The following is a 23,682-nucleotide window of genomic DNA, read 5'->3' as shown; positions in this document are numbered from 1 at the left end:
GCCGTGCAGGGAAAAGTTTGAAGCACCACCTGCAACGCAGCTTTAAAAATGACATGCTGCACGCTTCGCGGCTGAAATTGATACACCACCTACATCGCAGCTGGGAAGTCAATGCATTACCTGCATCACGGCTGGAGAAATAACGCAACACCCTCTTGCAGCTGCTAACAATGCAAACCCCACACAGCACAGTTTTCCACCACTGTGCAGCCGGATTTCTCACGCAACATCGTTGGGCATCAAAGTCGTTTTGAACCTGCGCGTTTCGAGGTGCCCTGTCTGGAAAATCAAAGCATCGCTCTCTTGCGGGGAGTAAAGCGACTCTTTACCTACCTGACCGGAGAAGAAACAACGCACATCCTCACTTGCGAGTAAGGAATTGCTGACTTTTCCAACGAATGCTAACCTGTGCAGCTTTATTTTTGACGAAAACCAGGTATTTTGTGTAACAACAATTTTGTTTCCATTGTTTTTCTAGGGAGTAAGGGCCATATGTACGAACACATTTTCCCATTAACACAGAATGGGAAAAACCCTTTGCAACATCTGGCCCTTAGACTCTTATTCTTTTGAAAATTAACTTTTGTATGTTGCATTTTTGTTGTTTTGGTCTTGTTTAATTTAGATAAATATTACCCATTTTGCTAAACTGGTGTGGTGTCCATTTTGTAGCCTTTTCACTGTATTACTGTGTGTGTTGGTACAAGTAATTTACACATTGCTTTTGAGATAAGCATGACTGCATGTGTTAAGCTACCAAGGGGGTGAGCAGGGGGTTGTCTTAGGATTGTAACTCCCGTACCTGACTAAATTGAGGGTCCCTGCTTGGTCAGACTGCAAACTGACTGCCAACCAGAGACCCAATTTCTAACAATTTATTTGCCAGAGACCGCAAGACTGAGAAACACCTGCACCTACAATGCACAGACCCAGCAAGCACTAAAAAGGAAAGACAAAAGAAAATTACACATAAGGAACCACAATACATACCTTGCACATGCAACACAATACATACCTTGCACAAATTAAAAGAACATTTGACACACAACAAAACAGAAGCTAAATATGCTGCAGTTATTACATCATTAAAAAACACATTCATGCAGGGCAGTGATACTTATTTGAAGTAAATAGTACAAAAAAAGTTTTATTACCAAACACATGCAACTACTCAAACTCCAGATATACCAGTGCTGAAACTGAAAGCAGGAGCCTCCACAAAGATAATCAAAAGCTTTGCACTAGAGTAAAAAAGCTAAATAAAATATTTTTATCACATATGTAAATGATGACAAAGAAATGAAGCAGTTAACATAAAACACTATGAAGTCTGACCTGGGGGGCAGATCAGCATTACAAATGCTGGATCTGCCCCCAAGGAAGCACAATGCAAAGACAAGAAATTGACTTGACTTGAAGTGACCCTTACCCTAGCCAAACACCACTTCACACACACCACCATCCAAACGCCATCCACACTCATTGCCAGCGGGTGCCTGTCTACACATATACCACCAGCAAAATATCCAGTTCAAACACCATCACCCAAACGGCAGTCCACACACACCGCCAGCAAAATGCCTGCACACGCAGAATGTCAGCTAATCTCCAGTTCACATGCACACAGAAACGTATTCCCTGGTGTCTAGTGGTCCCCCGCCTTCTTGGGGCAGATAGGCCTAAAAATATGTCCATCCTTCCCCTAGGAGAGAAAAAAATGGTCAAAATATTGCCCCAGTAATGGGGAGAGTACCTTGCCCACGTGGCAGATAGGCCTAAATATATCGGCAACCTATCGCTGGAGGGCAGAAAATGGCCAAAGTATGGCTCTGGTTAATGGGGATTGACCCTTGCCCAAGGGGCTGCTCCCCAACATGTACATAAATTAATCCTCAGTGTCTAGTGGGTTTCTGACCCCCTTGGGGAGGACGTACTTTCCTCCTTGGACGCAGTGGAAGCAAATGGCTTCAAGCATGTCCCCGGTGTGTTTTGATAACGTTGGTGTGCAGCATGCACTCTGCCGTCATTCCACTGCCATCCCTTGTGGGGACATGTTGCAGGGGACCTGTGGGGGGAAGGGTCAGCGTCCCGAACGTGGGTGGATGTAAGGACAGCTTGGAGCTGTCCTCAGCACACATCCGCCATGGCGGAGGACTGCTACAAGCCATCCTCTGTACGGAAGGGGTTAAATGGTCCAGACAGAGATTGATTGATTGAGGTCATCATGACCTTTGCTGACATGAGTACAGGCAAGATTGACTTGGTAATGTAGGTTGTGTTGGGATGGTGGAGGAGATTGGCTAATGGAATTATTGAAAGATGAACAATCGCCTTGTACTACTACACTCGACTTAGACATGTTGGCCATAATGTGCCTATTAGAAATGGGGTCTCTGTTTGGCAGTCAGATTACCCCCTGTCCAAGCAATGACCCTCACTATAGTCAGGGTAAATCACACATAATCCAAATTATCATGTGCCCACCCTATGGTAGTTTCGCACTGAGCAGACAGGCTTAACTTAGAAGGCAATGTGTAAAGTATTTGTGCAATAAACCATGCAATAACACAGTATAAGCACCACAAAACTACTCCACTCAGGTTTAGAAAAATATAGAATATTTATGGTTGACAGCTCGCTTGTGCATTTTACCCAGACATCCACAACCACAAACACAGGACACTCAGTAACACCTGCACTCATTTGCATATTGAATGGGTCTTCCTGGGCTGGAAGGGTGAAGGGCCTGGCACTTACATTTCAAAGGCTAGTGGCCTGCTCTCACACAATGGACTGCCAAACCTCCAACTGGAACCCTGGCAGACAGGACTGCACTGAAAGGGGACCTTGTGCACTTCAAAACCACTCTTTGAAGTCTCCCCCACTTCAGAGACATTTTTGGGTATATAAACTGAGTCTCTGACCCCACTAACTCAGACACTTCTGGACCTGCACCTGAACTCTGTCAGTAGACCTGCCTGGCTGCCCAAAGGACTCTCTGGACTGCTTTGCTGCAAAGGACTGCTGCGCTGCTTGCTTCTGACTGTGCAGGAAGGACTCTGTCTTCCCCCTAATGTGCTCTCCAAGGGCTTGGATTGAGATTGCCTCCTGTTGTGGGTCTCAGGGACTACAAAGACCACTGCTAGCTTTTTGCTAGTACACTGACTTCAGCGACTTCGGAACGACTTCAGCGACGTTGCAGCGTGCTCCTGCTCTGTGGACCTCGCTGCACGAAAGACTTCGGCCTCCAACGCAAGTCTGACGTCGCCACAACTCTGCTGACATCACTCAGGATCATCATGACACTGCAAAATCGACACCTCAGGTCCTGACGGACACGAACCAGCGACCCCACCGGGTCACAAGGAATCGGGGCATCACAGACAATGCCGCATCATCTCCCCCCTGCATCCATACGGAGACGATGCTGCACCTCCACCTGCCACGCAGCGCAGAACCGACGCATCTTTCCTCAGATGCTGTAAGGGACTGATGCCGCACTGACTCCACCTACGCCTCTTTCCAACTCCATGAGACGTCCTTGTTCTTTGTTTCAAAAGGTACTGTACCTGGGGGTCCGTGTTACTCTGTGACCGGCACCGGTGCTGTCGGATTGTTAGGAACGACTCCATCAACAACGCCGTGATAGCCCCAGTTGGAGCTACTGTGTTTTCTAGGTGCTGTAGGTGGACTTAATCTTTAAAAATTCATAACTTGCTTGTGTACATTGGATTTTCATTGTTTCAACAGTATTTTATTCAGACAAATGCTGTCTATTTTTCTAATTCGGTATTGTCTTTTTGTGGTGTTTTCACTGTGTTACTGCATGATTTATTGTACAAATACTTCACACATTGCCATCTAAATTAAGCCTGACTGCTCAGTGCTAAGCTACCAGAAGGTGGGCACAGGATAATTTGAATTATGTGACTTACCCTGACTAGGATTGTGGTCCCTACTTGGACAAAGAAGTATACTTCTGCCAACTAGAGACCACATTTCTAACAATAAGACGGAAAGAATTTGAATTCAGAGATCCTGGCCTGCTTTGACGAGACATCTTTATTCTTAGGTAAATATCTGAGGGCTAGCAGATACGGCTAGGGAGTACTATTGCCTCATACCTTGGCAAAGCTAGTTTGGAAGTCTGGAAGCAAAAAATTAATTTTGTCAGTGAAAGACTCAATGAATTAGCTAACCTTTTTGTCCCATGGTTCCGGTCAGTATATAATGGAGCACTTATAGACATCCATCTGCCCTCCTCAACAAGAAGAGCTGTGATCATGATAGTCATGTAGACCAGTTCGGACAAGAATCTATGCCTTTTCTGTCTATCTCTAGCACCTATCAATGTGGATAATAAAACTCTCTTCCAGAGGATCTTCAGTATTAGTCTTGAGTACTAATTTGCCCCTGCCAAGAAAGGAATTTACAAAGCACCTCTCGAGTACATATGTCCTTGTTTTAAAAACAATCATCTGTAAACCAAATGCTTTAGATGACCAAGACCCCATGAAAGATTGACCAGTTTTAAGGCTTTGTACCTTAAAAAAGAAATAATTTTAAAAAATAGTTAAAGCCGTTAAAATAACCTAATGACTTTAAAACTTTTTCACAAACCTTTTTCAACAAAGGGGACAATGTATCCTTTGCCTGCACATTGTTTTCTGACAGAAATAAATATTTTTTTCTTTCATAAAGAGGAATGTTTTTGAAAAGTGTCCCCCATGTTGGAGCAAAAGTCCAAATAGAAACTTGTGCAGTCTGTATTGTCTGCCTTCGTGAATCACATCGACCTGTCTTCTGCCAATTTTGTAAGAATATGTTGAAGAGAACTTTAAAGGGCATGGAGAAGATTAGACCGCATAGCCTTTAGGAGGACCAACGCAGACTTGAGGTGTCTGGAAAAACTAAGCAACATGTTCTACCTTCTGTTTTTAAGGACCCCTGCAGGGGAGATGCAGGGAAAGATCACAGAATAACAAAAGAGGCACCTGATCAAATTCAAGGATCATAAGTCGAAGATAGTCTATCACTACTTGATTGCCACCAAGATGAGGCAGTTCAACATCAAGGACAAGGGAGTCAACATCAAAAACTGTATCAATGTTGAGTGAGAATGGGTTTTCAGTCAACTTACTGTGAATATTCCGGGACATATTATCCTATCGGGGAAGTATCTCCAGCCATGACTTTTCACTTCCACTTTGGCTGAATCACCTGACCATGGAGTTTCAATAATGCCTCCTCCATCTGCTGCGGCTTCTGCAAAACTGGTAGTTCCTCTTACTACCACGCTTGCACCACACATGGTGCATCAATTTATACTGCCTCCACCAGCTGAATCTGATCAGTATATTTATGTTCCATTGGCACAGGTTAGAAATCCAAGTTATTCAAGAGATAAAATCAGAACTACCAGAACACGTTCTAGGAGTCTTTGTTGCAGGACTCACTAGCACCATCTACGTCATCCATCACTTATTATTTTTCTATATCTCATCATTCTAGATTGACTTGTTGTTTTAGATCAGCAAGAGTACCTAAATCGGCAGTGCATTCCCACAATCTACTTTTTTAATCCATTGATATTTCCCAACACTTTCAGAAACTCCATCCTTTCAACTCAGTGAAGCAGTAGAACTAGTCTCTCCATTCCAGAAAGGAAAGAAAGTTTACATCTATTAACTTATATTTCGAAAGAAAAAATTAAAAATGGCATCTCAGTACAATAAATATTTGCTTTGTGTGGAAGTCTGCACCAGATTTACTGCTGCTCCATCAAGGAGATTGGATGAGAGCCATATGCAAGATGCTTACTGTCACATTCCCATCACAAAAAACATAGCACATTTCTTAGATTTCTGGTGGGAAATGTCTGTTACTCATACAAATTTGTAGCTTTTAAACTCACGGCAGCGCCACAGTTTTTTTAAGTGCACTGTGGTGGTAACAGCCAATCTCGGAAAAAATAAAATAATTGTCTATCCCTACCTCGATGACTCCCTCATAAAGTCAGCATCACCCCAAGAAGGCCAGTGTCACAACTATTTAAACATTGCAGGAATTTAAGTTTCTAATGACTTAAGAGCTAAGCACTCCAAGTTGACAGCAACTACAGCGCAGTCTATCCATTACCTGGGAGCCTTCATAGACTCTTAATCAGCAAAAATGTTTCTTTTTGATGAGTGACGGTGTTTTATTTGTCTAAAGTGTGGACATTAAAAAAAAATAAACATCTGATACCCTTGGTGGTGCCAGTCTGCAAAATGCACTAAGGGTGTCTCCTTCAAACCCAAGAACCATCTCACACCATTGTCCTGTGCAAGTACAGTGTCTGTCGTCAGAGAAAAATAAGCCTTGCCATATAAGTCATCTGCACCTAAACATGTCTTTTCTAATGATTTCAGAGCTTCATCCATGCTTGTTCAAACAGACAATACAACAATGCATTGCATGAACCAGTAAGGTGTCACAGGTTCCAGAGCTCTGTCTCTATAATCCCAAACAATCTGGAAGCAGCTAAATTTGCTGGACCTGCACATGATAGCGTTTCACCTGCAGGGCATCCAAGACGCAGAAACAGACTCTCAGCAGGTCAATATATGAGAAACATGACTGGGTGCTAAAAAAGAAAGTTCTGACATCTTTTGTGAATGCAGCTTTCCAGATGATGACTTAACCACAAATGCTACAACAATAATTGCCCAAATCATGCACCCATGTTTCACCAACCAAGAGTGAAGGGTAATTCACTTTTGATCATCTGGTCAAATGCATTTCGCACATTTCTTCGGATCGCACTGTTTCTATCGGTGATCATCAACCTGAAGAAAGACAAAGCGAGGATGATACTGATCACTCCAGAGTGGCCACGGCAGTGGTGGTACACTGACCTTCTACCCCTATCCGAACAACCACACAAGAGTCTCACAAGCAGACCAGATCTCCTATTCTGGTGCCACATCTTGAACCCCAACCTTCCATTACTCAACCTGACAGCTCTAGTTCTAAACTTTCGCAGGGTGGTAATTGAGATCTTCTAGAAGATTGCATGAAGATCTTAAGAGAAGTCAGATATCCTTTTACTTCTGGTGCCAACAGAAGAACTTGAATCCTAACTTATTTCAAAAAGAGGAGATGCCTTCTTGATTTGGCAAAGTCAGGGCTGTTGTTTCTTTTATTATATAGGTACATTTAACAGCCATTATCGCTTACACGAAAAGTCTGTCAAAAACCTATTTTTTTTCAAATCACTGTTGTTAAAGATTTTATAAAGTCTGAGGAAGGTTTGGCCTCCTTTTAAGGAGATCTCCCCCTCCCTGTGAACTTAGTATATTTTTATCTAACATAATGTGTCCGCCTTTTGTGCTTATTCATAAGACTTCTCTTCAGTATACTTTACTGGAAACTGCTTTTCTAGTAGCCAGAACTTTCACCTGTAGGGTTTTTAAGATCCAAGCCCTCTGTTGCAAGGAACCATATTCGGTGTTTCATGAAAACAGAGTATTGATGAGAACACATACGTGTTTCCTGCCTAAGTTTCTATCTAATTTCCATGTTTTCAGACACCTAAGAAATGTTTCAGGAACAGCCTGTTGTAGCAATGATCAAAATAGTAAGCACGTTTTGCCCATCAGATCTTGGGCCTACTTCTAGTCTGACAAGGTCCTGAGTGATAGGCTGCCTTAGGTGCAACAACATCTGGTTTAGTTTGATAAATACAGCAAAGAACTTTATATTTGGGAAACAAAGCATTGTTGATGAACGTTTGCATAAAATGCGTTCAAACAAGATGTAGCTGACAAAACGCAATATTGGTTATTAAAGATTTTCAGTCCACTATCAACCACTGTGGCTTTTATTTGGATAATTATCAGCTGTTTATTCTAGCATGAACATGTGATACAGATTACCTCTAAATTAGAGTAACTAGTTACCATTTAAGCAGCACAGTTGCATTTTCTGCAAGATGACCCCAGATTTTTGAAAGTCATTTTCTGGACCTTGTTTTTGCAGGTATTAGGACTTTGTGTGCTGAGACACTGGCATGCAGTTCCACAGTGAGCATGCTCACCGCATAAAATGATACTGTAAAATTGGTTTCACCCCCTTGGTGTATTTCATTCTCCAGTAAGGCCATTGAAAGCTGGCACAGAAATTGCACCAGTAGCATGGAAATTAAATATCATGTACTTCTGCTGCAGTACATATTTAAACCAGCCAAATAGATGACAAAAATGTATGACTTCGGGTACCTTGTGCTATGGCTGGGCTGCAATTGCATGGCTAGAAAGTCTGCCTTTTGCCGCATAGGAAACCCCGTTTTCTTATGTTTGGTAAAACACCCTTAAAGTGTTCCTTGTAAGCTTTCAGATTTGGGTGCTTAACCCCTTCTCTGCAAGGCCTTTTCCCCTCCTGTGCCTAGCCTTTTTTTGGCTATTTGGGGCAGTTTGCGCTTAGGCCCCCATAACTTTTTGTCCACATAAGCTATCCATGCCAAATTTGTGTCCTTTTTGTCCAACATCCTAGGGATTCTAAAGGTACCCAGAGTCTGTGGCCTTCCCTAGAGGAGACCAAGAAATCAGCCAAAATATAGCTCACTTTTTTTTTTTTTTTTTTTTTTTTTTTTTTTTTTTTAGAAAAATTGGAAAAAAGGGCTGCAGAATTAAGCATGTGGTTTTTCCCCTGAAAATGCAATCAACAAAGGGTTTGTTGTGCAGAAATTACCATCTTCCTACCTTTCAGGAACAGGCAGGCTTGAATCACAAAACCACACTTTTCAACACAATTTTGGAATTTTACTGGGGCATAGCCCATTTTTTATATTTTTTGTGCTTTCAGCCTCCTTCCAATTAGTGACAGAAATGGGTGTAAAACCAATGCTGGATCCCGGACTGCTAAACATTTCTGAAAATTAGACAAAATTCTGAATTCAGCACCGGGTCATTTGTGTAGCTCCTTCAAGGTTTTCCTACAGAAAGTAACCGCTAAACTAAACAAAATATTGAAATTGAGGTAAAAAAAGAGCAATTTCTGTCCACATTTTTATTCTAACTTTTTCCAGCTATGGCAATTTTTTCAAAGCACTATATCGTTACTTCTGCTGGACTCTTCTGGTTTTGGGGATATATAAGGCTTGTAGGTTCATCAAAATCCCTAGGTTCCCAGAGCCAATAAATGAGCTGCACCATGCAATGGGTTTTCATTGTACACTGAGTATACAGCAATTCATTTAGTGAAATATCAAGACTGAAAAATAGGTATCAAGTAAACCTTTGTATTTCCAAAATGGGCACAAGATAAGGTGTTGAGAAGCACTGGTTATTTGCACATCTATGAATTATCGGGTCCCCATACTAGCATGTGAATTACAGGACATTTCTCAAATAGACTTCTTTTTTTACACACTGTCTTACATTTGGAAGGAAAACTGTAGAGAAAGACAAGGGGCAGTAATACTTGTTCTGTGTTGGTAGGCCTAGTGCCCGTGACAGGGTATGCCCCAAAACACAACATGGACACATCAAATTTTTCTTATGAAAGACTTTAGCTGTGGATTTTGGCCTCTAGCTCATCCGGCACCTAGGAAAGCCTAGCAAACCTGGACATTTCTGAAAACTAGACACCTATGGAAACCCAGGATGGGGTAACTTGTGGCGCTCTCACCAGGTTCTGTTACCCAAAATCTCAAAATGTGGCAAAAAATACACTTTTTCTTCACATTTCAGTGCTGCAAAGTTTTGTAATCAGAGGGGAGCCACACACGTCCTTCTAACCAGCATTTCCCCACATCTCCCAATAAAATTGGTACCTCACATGTGTGGTAGGCCTAGTGCCTGCGACAGGAAATGCCCCATAACACTATGTGGATACATCAAAATTATTCATTACAAAACAACCTTGATTTGTTGGGGGGGAGGGCAGTTTGGAAAAAAAATATTTTTTAGCCTGACAAGTGGGGCATATTTTCTATCAATATAGATGCGACAATGCTGGTTGGTATGAATTTTGTGGATTCCTGCAGATTCCAGAAAGTTCCATCACAAAAATGTTGGGATAATGTGTGAGTTCAAGCAAAGTTGGATGTTTGCAGGGCATTGTGGGTAAGTAAATGCAGCGGTGTGCATGTGACGCGCACCACCCTGGACTCACCCAGATGTTTCGTTTTTAGATTTATCTAGGTCTCGTAGATTTTTCTAGATGGCAGCGTCCCAGAGTCTAAAAAGTGCAACCCTCACCATTCCACGTGGGACGATTTTGAGTGTTAGCCAAGCTCTCATGGCCCAAATGTGAAATCAAAACCCAAAATAATCAAATGTCTTCTTGCTTGCTGTTGGGATACGATGTTTTAGTATGTTGGGGGGAGCCAAAAGACTGTTACCCCCTTCAGTTTGGGTGAGGGCATAACCATGCCCATACTGGTTCATAGCCACCACCCTACTATGTTTTATTTTTTAAAATTCCCTGGCATCTAGTACGTTTTTTGGTAGAGTTTTGTAAATAAGTGGTCGGTTTGCAGGCGTTGTCCATCTCAGTGGGGAACAGGAACAGTTTACAGAACAAAAGACAGCCTTTACAACTCTTCTTTTTATTTGGAGGTGACAATTCCTCACAGGAACTGTTGCCGGAGGAAGAATATGTTTTGGGTTTGACAATGAAGAGGGTACCTCATTTAAATATGGGTGTTACTTGGGGAAGGGCGAGAGGTCCTCCAGGTAGAGGGCTGATGGGAGAAATCTTGTTTTGTTTCAGAACTTGCAGTAAACTTAGTGAGGAAATGGTGAAAGCGGAGGTGGAAAATGGTTTGGCTGAAAGGTATTCTCCATTCACTGGGTAGCACACAGGATAACAGTGGCAACACAACACCGCTTCTTCAGAATATTCCTGTATCTGGTAGGAAAACATGTTACTGGACTGCTCCCTGTGGGTCAAGCGGCAGCCTCCTGTTTGCCTGCTCCAGGGACACAAAAAAAACTGAACTCCTGACTCCAAGAGCATTTAGCTGACCACTGAGGTCTTGACTCCCTTTGAGCCCTAACGTGAGATGGAACTGGACTCTAGAAGCCTGCCCTTCGAACCTGATGACTACATGAATGACAGGAGGAACTGTCTCAGCATTTGAAGAAGAGTAGGATTTTGTTGTTTTTTCTCCAATTCGAGAGAACCAGGACCAGGAGAAGATGCTGAGGCTTCCCCAGGGACACTGCACCTTCGGAGGGCAATAAAACAAGTTTGCCTTGCTTCGACCACTTTGTCACACTGAAAACTTCTTCAGTGTTAGCTGATGTTAATGGTTTTCGGCCTCTTGGAGACTTGTCCAGATACAGCTTCCAACTTTGCCCCTCCAGTGGACTTTGAGAACCAAGGAAGTGAAAAGTCCAAAGGTAAATCCTTTTACTGGAGCGGTTGGCACATCTATCCCACAAGCAAAGCTCCCTTGGAATCTACGAAATCCAGCTTTGTCTCACTCTAAACTTTTAGCATCAAAACTAACCACTTTAGCAGGAGTTTGACAATCATGTAACTGACATCAATAGATCTTTGCCAGCTTTGGCTTTTGATTTTGCCTCATTGCAAGGTTTTGAGATACGATGCCCCAAAGCAAAAACATTGACTGGTGGATCCCTCTTGGTTTATGTTAACTCTGCTCCATCGCTGCCAGCCACAAACTGATAACTAACATTGACATAGCTTTAGGGGTTAAGGAGACTTTCAAAGAACACTGTGTTTAAGTTGGTAAGGATCCCCTCCAACGCCAGATTAATAACCACTTTCTGACTGTTTTAGTTCTTCAAAAAAGATTCCCAAGATTCTACTCAACACTAGCTTTATAATTGCAATTTTTGTGATAACTTCTATTGGAAATGTAGTCGTTGTGATGCAGGTCATCCAATATGTATTTCCAGTGTTACATAATTGAAAAGTGTGAGTTAAAAGTAAAAGACAAATGTTGCTTTCTCCTACGAATCAGATCTCAACAATCTCTCTCAAATCATTATCAACAAACCGGCATTTCACCTTTTCCAAGTGCATTAGTATGAGAAACTGGTATTACACCCTAAAATGTGCATACAAAGTTGGACGAATATTATGACCATACCAACATCTATGGAAAAAGTGACCGAGAAGTTACACCACAAAAAAACAATATTTTCAAAGTTTGTTATAGCTTCATGGAATTGTATGCTTAGTCACCTGCTTCATTCTCCTAATTTTCTCTCACTTTATCTGTCTTTTTTATCTTAACTCTGCAGTGTATTTGAAAGTGTTTTGAATCACATTTTTTTCCTCATTCATGTCTCCTCTGTATAGCTTTTCCATGATTGTTGGACTCAGTAACAACTTATAGTTATTTCGTTATCTGAAAATATATCAAAAACAATTACAACATATTTTCAAACTATTATCATGTAAATGTATGGATATGTGTGTTATTTCTTGATGAAGCATATACATGTCAAAATCAATAGATATTTTTGTTTCACCCTATATAGGTGAAAAAAGATTTGAATGCCCAGAATGTTCCAAGCGGTTTATGAGAAGTGACCATCTCTCCAAACATGTAAAAACACATCAAAACAAGAAAGGTGGTGGAACAGCTCTCGCTATTGTTACCTCAGGAGAGCTGGACCCAGCAGTTACTGAGGTGCTTGGATCTCCAAGAATTGTCACAGTTGCAGCTATTTCTCCAGATTCCAATCCAGCAACCCCCAATGTTTCATCAAATATGGATGAATTCTGAATTAAATATGCACAAACTCTTTATAATGCACTTAAATTAATCTACTTTCCAAGAAGTGGACGTCAGCTACAAAAGGAACTAAGCAATTATGTTGTACAGTCATGATTTCAGTACACATTTCAATGTGTACCTAGTTTAGGGAAGATTGGAGTATGTAAATTGGAGCAACCAGGAGTTTTTTCAAGAAGAGAAACTGTGGACATCTATTTATTAGAGGCGTGGATATGGAGTATTTGATCCATACTTTTACATTTTTGTTATGTGGTGTGGATGGACAATACATTGTGGGTGTCATACACAATGTTGCTTGTTCTTATAGCACTATATTGTATTTCTTTGTACAGACTGATAATATCAAAACATATCGTATAATTATCTTTAATTGTGATTACTTTAATACTGTGGTACTTAAGCAAATACATTTTAGCATTTTGGTGGGAATTGTCTTCCCCATAGCCACACCACAATGGATATATCTGTATTTACTTAGTGGTATTGGTTTGTATTTCTGTATAATATTTTTTCTCAATTTGATGTATAGTGAGCTTAGTTATTTAATTCTAGAAAACGTTTTTTAGTGAAAGATGTTGGGTAAGTATTACCTCAAGCAAGAAAACGTGCTGTTGGATTTGTATATAGCTGCCACACAAACTTGTGTTCCCGTTAATGTAATCATGGCCACTACATTGTAGTAGTGTGTTTAATGACAATCAAATTGAGTGTTTTCATAAGATGTTGGAACAAGTAACCTTTTGAAAATGATGTGCCGCAAAAAGTAATGCAGTGCACTGCTATCATTTATTCATAACTTTAAAATATTCACACTTACAAATAGTGAGAGAGGGCAACAGCGAAGGCCATTTATATGATCACCTATGTTGTAATTGTGAAATACATGTTTACTAATGAAGAGAAATGAATATTATATCACAGAAAAATAAGAATCTCTGTCTATAGAGTGCATAAAGGTCTACTGTAAACATCAAGGCAGTCAACCATTAATTTGTTCTTGTGACGAGCTTTGACAAGAAGCTGACCGTGGCCTCACTGCCTGGTATTTACTTTAAATATGATTAGCTTGGCTTTAATTTGAGAATAATGTTCGTCTGTTAAGTGCATCATAATCCCATATCGTCATTTGACAACCTCCACCAGTCCTTCCGCCGACCCCCACCCCCTGTGCTGCAACATGCAACTTAGCGGCCAGCCTGCTGACGAGTACCCGTGTGAACCTGACTTCCAGATTATGTCCTAGTTATGGGGGACATAATGGTTGTGAGGCACGCTACTAGACATAGTAAGCAGTAAAGTAATTTATTATTAAATATTTTTGAAAGGTACATCATGTAACTTTTGAAATAAATAGCACATCAGTTAAATTTAGCGACCAAATCATGCCATTATCCGCTCAGTCATTAGCCATCATTAAAATGTTAAGAAATGCTTAAGATATTGCATAATATTTTTACAGTGAAGCGCGGTAAAGCGGTCTATTTTTAATAGTTAACTTGCACCTATTTTACTCGGAAAACATTCACGCACAGCAGGATGTACTACTATCCCCTTCACATTTCTTCACAATGCTTTTTGGAAATAACAACCATTATGTCTGTGAACACTTTGCTTGCATTCTTTTATACTGCTGAACCAGGTTTACAATTAATTTATCATAAGAAAAAGTGTACTGGCTGTCGATTAGCATAAAATGATTAACTTAGAAAGTTATGTTTTTTTTTGTAGATTTACTGTGCTCAAAATTGTTCTTTTTCGTAGATTTACTGTGCTCAACATAACTGACAGATGCAGGCATGGTATTCCATATTGAGTAATCATTAAAAGCTGCAGTGTATTTTTATTTGACAACTAAATTTGTTGCATCCCTTTTGAAAGAGATTGTGTATTTTTCTTTATCGGCAACCAACATTTGGACAGAAAACTTCCAAAAGTACAGTGCCTAAACACCCCATATTTGCATTTTTAGTAATTTTGGAAAGTAGATAATAAATTGATTGTGACTAAAACTTCTAATATTATTTCTAATGTTATTCTGGTTTCAGAACCGTACACAATTGTTCATCATAAGCAAACAATCATCTAACGTGAGAAAACACGTTTTAAGGAATTTGTGGAATTAATCAAGCAGCCTAAAAATATTTATTTAGCACAGTTTTGTGTTAGGAATATCTACACTGTTTATTATTAATTTCATAAAAAGCTAATGTTGCTTGCAGACGTTTATGTAAAGGTTTTCTTAAAAGAAGTATCATCAAAAGTCCTGCAAAACCGAAAGGTCTTCTTCGCCTTTTTTCTTTTTTTTTTAAAGAAACTTCTTTGTGCACAGGTTTTTCTGTCTGTGTTTAACAAATCTTTTGGTACTGTTAAGGATCAAACAACAGTGGTGTCATAATGTGTAATGGTTGCGGGTGGTGTAATTCCAGTGATCCCTTTTATGTAATTCTTGAAACTTCATTCCAGTGAATTACAGTTACAACCAGTTGGAAATTCGGAACTTATTTTTGACCAAAGTTCGCCATGGAGTATATCCTCTGTATTATGGTCTAATAATGCAGTCTGTTTGTTTTTATTACGCATGCATACAGCTCTGCTTTTAGCGTGGTGATTTATTTTCATGTCACCAAAACTTAGTTGCATTATCTACAGGTTAAAATAATGAAAACTGTTCATTGTCAGTGTTCATAAATCTACAAAGGAGTCTGTTGATATTATAGAGAATATGAAGGCAGACTAAGGGCAGGTTTATAATTTGAGTGGTATGTAGGTTAGTCATTTTCTGCTACATGACTACACCTAGATTTGCAGCTTTCTTGGAATTCACAAAATAATGGAGTATTTGGATGAAGCTCAATTGAGGAGTACTATTGTTTATAATCCTTTTCACATACGTAAATCCAACAATTTTGTAATACAAAAGTACATTTTCACTGTTTATTTTGCTGAGGTGATTTTTTTGTTCTGCTTGTTGGACTGCTCTACCTTCAAGAAGTGTAGATCTCCCTCTGGTTCCAGAGTGGGAAACTAACCACAGATATTTGTGAATAGCCCCAACAGTGCACATCCTTGGGTCTTGACCTCATGATTTTTTGGTGTTCCTGCCTTGGAATGCCTACAGTGCCTCTGAGACATATGTATTGTCACATAAAATCTTATCCAGTAAATATATTTATGTGGGTGAAATCCTGTAATTCCTGGTTTTTGTGAATCAGGGACATGATTTCACATTTGTACTTAAAGCTCTTTCTGCAGACAACCTTGTGAATCAGTCTTTTGACTTTAGTGGGACCTGAGGTAATGCATTCAGTTTGGTAGGATCCATGTAGCTTATCCTGTGTAGAACCAGACATTCTTTCTCTATCATACACAAACACGAATAACAGTTGTGATGTCATGACTGTATGGTAATCAGTTGTATCAGCTGGAATGGCACAGAATTGTAACAGACTTGGCTCGTGGGGGGGGGGTAGAGGGGGATAATGGTTCCCCGCATTAAACAGATCTGCATCTATTTTATGTGATCCATACAAACATTGCATAGGTTTTATTCGTCGGTTTGAAATTGAAGGTACCGTCTCATTTGTTTAAAGAAAAGATAATTCTCACAGTAATCCGGTGTCTTGGTTTGTGCACGCATATGAAAACTGAGGAATGATTCTGATAACATTTATTTACTGCTTTGTGTTGGGAGTTTCACGTGACCTTTGCCTCTCTTGGCTTCAATAGTCAGTGAATTGTGTGATCGTCTGCCATCTATATTAAGTTAGCAAGAGTGCTGAATATAATAATTAGAATTCGTTGAGCATAAACTTATTTTGTTGAGTGCATTCGCAATGTGCGTTAAAGAAAGATATCTACGGGGCTTTAGCACATACCTCTGCTTTGTATTTTATTATTAAAAGCATAGTGATGCTTGGCCTAATTGCACACAGATTCTTTTGCACTGAACAGTTGTGCAATGTTCTGCTTTTGCGCGTACAAATAGTAATATCAGGAAAGAAGAGATTAAAAGAAATTCACATGCATTTCATGGTAGACACTCTCTTCTGTAAAAGTGTTGCTGGAGGTGCAGGAACTGAGCTTTTAGATACCTCTGCAATAGTAACCTTCTGAAATCAAGGTTTAACCACAATCTCGTGTTCACTTTCCTAGTGTAATACCAATTTTGAATAGCGTTCAAGCATTTTTCTACTAGAGATTGAGTAGATGCACCATTTTGTATGCACTTTTTTATTTTAAAAATAGTTATGTAAAGTATCTTGTATCTTTTTCGGAAGGGAATACGCAATTAGGGTGAAATATGTGAAGATGTTGGCCAGTCATTGGATTTTGGATTTTATTAGGTTGATATATTTTGATAGTAGTGTTTTTTCAATAAGTATGGATACATTTATATTAGAATAAGCTTTCTTGTATGGCTTTTCTCAGAAATGCGTATTTTTCGTACAGTATATTGTCTCTTCCTCATGTTTTAGAGAAACTTGCAGTCATTGCATTCAATGCAATAATTTAGACTGACTCTTAGTTTACATTTATACTGAGTGTCATTTTGTCGATAAGGAGCTTTATAATTAACGATTAGCAGATATTATGATGGTCAATTTCAAATATCCAGAAGGGTTGTAGTTATACCTTTTAATTTCTTTACATGAAGCCATTCAGATCAACTGCAGTTTAGTTTGTTGTGCTTCTGCCATAATAAAACCTACATTGTATCTTTACTTTAGCCAGCAGGTGTTATACATTTACCAACGGAAGCCAGTTCACTTACACTGTTCGTTTTACAAAAACGAAGACTGAAAAGGTGCACTGTGTGTGCCTTTTTTTGAGTATTATACATGCTCATGCATGTCTATGTAGATGCATGTGTGTAAATCTATTATTTAAAATTGACAAGCTCATTTTAAATGTATTAATAAATGTGGCAGTGTTTCACAACTTGTGACCTGGTGAACAGCTGACGACCAGAGTTAAAAAAAATATTTGATGTCCTAGTCCATGTAGCATTTCAAGATGATTGTTTTGAGTAGGAAAATATTGAACATGGCAGTTTTGCTTTTAGTTGACTGTGATGTGTATCCGTAATTGTGAGGGTCCGATAAATTACTTACTGTTTGCATTTCAGAGTTCTTTCTCTTTGCTACGTATAGACACAAGTTTCTTTCATGTAATTATCTGTGCTCAAACATATTCGTCATGTTATATGCCCACTGTTAAATGCTTGTGTTTTCTCCTAAAATTTTTCTTAGAATTTTGTATCTATTATTATTAGACAGTGAGCACAAGTCATTATTCGTCAGATTTGATATTGTAGGCTGAAGTAGGCCAACTTGCCCATCTTTAGCAAGCGTGATATTAAGGTCCTTTTCCCCATTACATTACAATTTCATTGCAACAGGATTTGCGTTTGTCTTCCTTTAAATGCTCTGTATTATTATGCATGTAACAATTGTCATCACACAAGAATTTATGTAAACAGAAGGTATTACTTTTACCAGAATTTTGAAATGAAAAACATGAAATGATAAAATTGGAATTGTTTTATGAAAATCCTTGTATGAAACATTTTGTAGTAATTAAACTGTAATGTTTCTTACAAAAATCAAGCTGAAAAAAAAAATAGATCCACGGTCCTATAATTTAGACCCTGCAGCCTTTTGCCAGCAAATCCTCTGTAGGATAATTTGAGATTTCTACTTGACTGATTTGTATAAACTTGTTTCTCATGGACTTGAAAATAAAATCATGCACAAGTCGTTTCCTGCCCTAAGACATTACAGTAATGCATGAAAAAAACCTCGGACATACATGTTTCGTTAATTTTTACATTATTATTTGTAGACACAAATGTTTGTGAATTTGTTCTCATGTGGCACTTTCAGTGTTGTCATCACTTGATCCTCTATTGAAAGGATCACTGTAGGAAAGTACCATCTTGCCTGGCATGTTACCCCCATTTTTCACTGTATATATGTTGTTTTAGTTGTATGTGTCACTGGGACCCTGGTAACCCAGGTCCCCAGTGCTCATAAGTGTGCCTGAATGTGTTACCTGTGTAGTGACTAACTGTCTCACTGAGGCTCTGCTAATCAGAACCTCAGTGGTTATGCTCTCTCATTTCTTTCCAAAATTGTCACTGACAGGCTAGTGACCATTTTTTCCAATTTACATTGGCTTACTGGAACACCCTTCTAATTCCCTAGTATATGGTACTGAGGTACACAGGGTATTGGGGTTCCAGGAGATCCCTATGGGCAGCAGCATTTCTTTTGCCACCCATAGGGAGCTCTGACAATTCTTACACAGGCCTGCCCCTGCAGCCTGAGTGAAATAACGTCCACGTTATTTCACAGCCATTTTACACTGCACTTAAGTAACTTATAAGTCACCTATATGTCTAACCTTTACCTGGTAAAGGTTAGGTGCAAAGTTACTTAGTGTGAGGGCACCCTGGCACTAGCCAAGGTGCCCCCACATTGTTCAGAGCCAATTCACTGAACTTTGTGAGTGCGGGGACACCATTACACGCGTGCACTACATATAGGTCACTACCTATATGTAGCTTCACCATGGTAACTCCGAATATGGCCATGTAACATGTCTATGATCATGGAATTGCCCCCTCTATGCCATCCTGGCATTGTTGGTACAATTCCATGATACCAGTGGTCTGTAGCACAGACCCTGGTACTGCCAGACTACCCTTCCTGGGGTTTCACTGCAGCTGCTGCTGCTGCCAACCCCTCAGACAGGCAGCTGCCCTCCTGGGGTCCAGCCAGGCCTGGCCCAGGATGGCAGAACAAAGAACTTCCTCTGAGAGAGGGTGTGACACCCTCTCCCTTTGGAAAATGGTGTGAAGGCAGGGGAGGAGTAGCCTCCCCCAGCCTCTGGAAATGCTTTGTTGGGCACAGATGTGCCCAATTCTGCATAAGCCAGTCTACACCGGTTCAGGGACCCCTTAGCCCCTGCTCTGGCGCGAAACTGGACAAAGGAAAGGGGAGTGACCACTCCCCTGACCTGCACCTCCCCTGGGAGGTGTCCAGAGCTCCTCCAGTGTGCTCCAGACCTCTGCCATCTTGGAAACAGAGGTGCTGCTAGCACACTGGACTGCTCTGAGTGGCCAGTGCCACCAGGTGACGTCAGAGACTCCTTGTGATAGGCTCCTTCAGGTGTTAGTAGCCTTTCCTCTCTCCTAGGTAGCCAAACCCTCTTTTCTGGCTATTTAGGGTCTCTGTCTCTGGGGAAACTTTAGATAACGAATGCATGAGCTCAGCCGAGTTCCTCTGCATCTCCCTCTTCACCTTCTGATAAGGAATCGACCGCTGACCGCGCTGGAAGCCTGCAAACCTGCAACATAGTAGCAAAGACGACTACTGCAACTCTGTAACGCTGATCCTGCCGCCTTCTCGACTGTTTTCCTGCTTGTGCATGCTGTGGGGGTAGTCTGCCTCCTCTCTGCACCAGAAGCTCCGAAGAAATCTCCCGTGGGTCGACGGAATCTTCCCCCTGCAACCGCAGGCACCAAAAAGCTGCATTACTGGTCCCTTGGGTCTCCTCTCAGCACGACGAGCGAGGTCCCTCGAATCCAGCGACGCTGTCCAAGTGACCCCCACAGTCCAGTGACTCTTCAGCCCAAGTTTGGTGGAGGTAAGTCCTTGCCTCTCCTCGCTGGGCTGCATTGCTGGGAACCGCGACTTTGCAGCTACTCCGGCCCCTGTGCACTTCCGGTGGAAATCCTTTGTGCACAGCCAAGCCTGGGTCCACGGCACTCTAACCTGCATTGCACGACTTTCTAAGTTGGTCTCCGGCGACGTGGGACTCCTTTGTGCAACTTCGGCGAGCACCGTTTCACGCATCCTCGTAGTGCCTGTTTCTGGCACTTCTCCGGGTGCTACCTGCTTCAGTGAGGGCTCTTTGTCTTGCTCGACGTCCCCTCTCTCTGCAGGTCCAATTTGCGACCTCCTGGTCCCTCCTGGGCCCCAGCAGCGTCCAAAAACGCCAAACGCACGATTTGCGTGTAGCAAGGCTTGTTGGCGTCCTTCCGGCGGGAAAACACTTCTGCACGACTCTCCCAGGCGAGAGGGATCCGTCCACCAAAGGGGAAGTCTCTAGCCCTTTTCGTTCCTGCAGAAACCTCAGCTTCTTCTGTCCAGTCGAAGCTTCTTTGCATCCGCAGCTGGCATTTCCTGGGCATCTGCCCATCTCCGACTTGCTTGTGACTTTTGGACTTGGTCCCCTTGTTCCACAGGTACCCTAGATTGGAAATCCACAGTTGTTGCATTGCTGGTTTGTGTATTTCCTGCATTATTCCTCTAACACGACTCTTTTGTCCTTAGGGGAACTTTGGTGCACTTTGCACTCACTTTTCAGGGTCTTGGGGAGGGTTATTTTTCTAACTCTCACTATTTTCTAATAGTCCCAGCGACCCTCTACAAGGTCACATAGGTTTGGGGTCCATTCGTGGTTCGCATTCCACTTCTGGAGTATATGGTTTGTGTTGCCCCTATCCCTATGTTTCCCCATTGCATCCTATTGTAACTATACATTGTTTGCACTGTTTTCTAAGACTATACTGCATATTTTTGCTATTGTGTATATATATCTTGTGTATATTTCCTATCCTCTCACTGAGGGTACACTCTAAGATACTTTGGCATATTGTCATAAAAATAAAGTACCTTTATTTTTAGTATAACTGTGTATTGTGTTTTTTTATGATATTGTGCATATGACACTAAGTGGTACTGTAGTAGCTTCACACGTCTCCTAGTTCAGCCTAAGCTGCTCTGCTAAGCTACCATTATCTATCAGCCTAAGCTGCTAGACACCCTATACACTAATAAGGGATAACTGGGCCTGGTGCAAGGTGCAAGTACCCCTTGGTACTCACTACAAGCCAGTCCAGCCTCCTACATTGGTTGTGCAGTGGTGGGATAAGTGCTTGAGACTACTTACCACTCTTGTCATTGTACTTTTCATAAGAGAAAAATATACAAAACAAGGTCAGTGTATATACACATAGCCAAAAAGTTTTGCATTTCCTCTTTTCACTCTTTTCTAAGTGCTGAAAAGTACTCCTAAACTTTCAAAAAGTTCTTAAAAGTTTAAAAAGTTTTTTCTGTCTTTCCAAAAAGTTCTAAAAACTTTTTTTCTTTTTTTTCTATCACTTTAACTCTCTCTAAAAAATGTCTGGCACAGGCAAAAATGTTGAACTGTCCAAACTTGCATATGATCACCTTAGCTGGAAAGGAGCAAGGAGTCTCTGCATAGAGAGAGGTTTGAGTGTAGGAAAGAATCCTTCCTTAGAACTGTTAATTAATATGCTTAGAGTACAGGATAAGGCCATAAGTGCCCAATCTGTAGAAAAAGTAGCTAATGGTTCTCAATCTGATCCAGGGACTCCCCCAGGAAAAGGTTCAGGAAAGAAACTTCTCAGCCTGCCCATTACTAGACAGTCTAGCATAGTTGGTACAGAGGTTGAATCACACCATACTGATGGTGTGCTCTCACATTATGCTGGTAGCCAAGCTGTTAGGGTGCCCTCTGTAAGGGACAGGTCTCCTTCTGTTCATTCCCATCATACCTCTGTATCTAGAAATGTCCCTCCCACCCACCCTGATGACAGATTGTTAGAAAGGGAGCTCAATAGATTGAGAGTGGAACAAACCAGACTGAAGCTCAAGAAGCAACAGCTGGATTTGGATAGATAGTCTTTAGAAATAGAGAGGGAAAGACAGAAGTTGGGTTTAGATACCCATGGTGGCAGCAGCAGTATTCCCCATAGTCATCCTGCAAAAGAGCATGATTCCAGGAATCTGCACAAGATAGTTCCCCCTTATAAGGAGGGGGATGACATTAACAAGTGGTTTGCTGCACTTGAGAGGGCCTGTGCTGTACAGGATGTCCCTCAAAAGCAGTGGGCTGCTATCCTATGGCTATCATTTAGTGGAAAAGGTAGGGATAGGCTCCTTACAGTGAAAGAAAATGATGCCAATAATTTCCAAGTTCTTAAGAATGCACTCCTGGATGGTTATGGCTTAACCACTGAACAGTACAGGATAAAGTTCAGAGAGACCAAAAAGGAGTCTTCACAAGACTGGGTTGATTTCATTGACCAGGCAGTGAAGGCCTTGGAGGGGTGGTTACATGGCAGTAAAGTTACTGATTATGACAGCCTGTATAACTTAATCCTGAGAGAGCATATTCTTAATAATTGTGTGTCTGATTTGTTGCACCAGTACTTGGTGGACTCTGATCTGACCTCTCCCCAAGAATTGGGAAAGAAGGCAGACAAATGGGTCAGAACAAGAGTGAACAGAAAAGTTCATACAGGGGGTGACAAAGATGGCAACAAAAAGAAGGATGGTAAGTCTTCTGACAAGGGTGGGGACAAATCTAAAAATGAGTCTTCATCAGGCCCACAAAAACACTCTGGTGGGGGGGGGTGGGTCCAAATCCTCCTTTAATCAGAACAAGGAAAAGAAACCATGGTGCTATTTATGTAAAATAAAAGGCCATTGGACAACAGATCCCAGTTGTCCAAAGAAGGGCACCACAGCTCCTACCACTACAACCCCTACTACTACACCTAGTGTCCCTACTAATAGCAGTGGTGGTGGGAGCAAACCTACTAATAGCCAATCCAAGGGAGTAGCTGGGCTCACTTTTGGTAATTTAGTTGGGGTTGGTCTGATTAGGGAGACCACAGAGGCTACTTTAGTCTCTGAAGGGGCTATTGATTTAGCCACTTTGGTTGCTTGCCCCCATAACTTGGAGAAGTACAAGCAACTAACCCTAATAAATGGTGTTGAGGTCCAGGCCTACAGGGACACAGGTGCCAGTGTCACAATGGTGATTGAGAAACTGGTGCACCCTGAACAGCACATACTTGGACACCAGTACCAAGTAACCGATGCTCACAACAT

At 41.2% G+C, this 23,682-nt stretch overlaps 1 protein-coding gene across 3 annotated transcripts in view; it reads left to right on the top strand.

The window, feature by feature from the left end:
• SP4 (Sp4 transcription factor) overlaps window positions 1–18,513 on the top strand; it is a 76,252-nt gene extending 57,739 nt beyond the window's left edge. For 2 of the 3 annotated variants that reach the window (XM_069211471.1, XM_069211470.1), the window contains exon 6: window positions 12,498–18,513. In XM_069211471.1, coding sequence (XP_069067572.1) covers window positions 12,498–12,745 — 248 coding nt within the window. In that variant the 3' untranslated portion in view covers window positions 12,746–18,513. The remainder of the gene's footprint in view (window positions 1–12,497) is intronic. The other variant, XM_069211472.1, reaches the window with a different exon arrangement.
• The last annotated feature ends 5,169 nt before the right edge of the window (window positions 18,514–23,682 follow it).

This window comes from Pleurodeles waltl, chromosome 10, assembly GCF_031143425.1.
Source record: "Pleurodeles waltl isolate 20211129_DDA chromosome 10, aPleWal1.hap1.20221129, whole genome shotgun sequence".
Taxonomy (NCBI): Eukaryota; Metazoa; Chordata; class Amphibia; order Caudata; family Salamandridae; genus Pleurodeles; species Pleurodeles waltl.
This window is presented reverse-complemented; position numbering and strand designations above follow the sequence as displayed.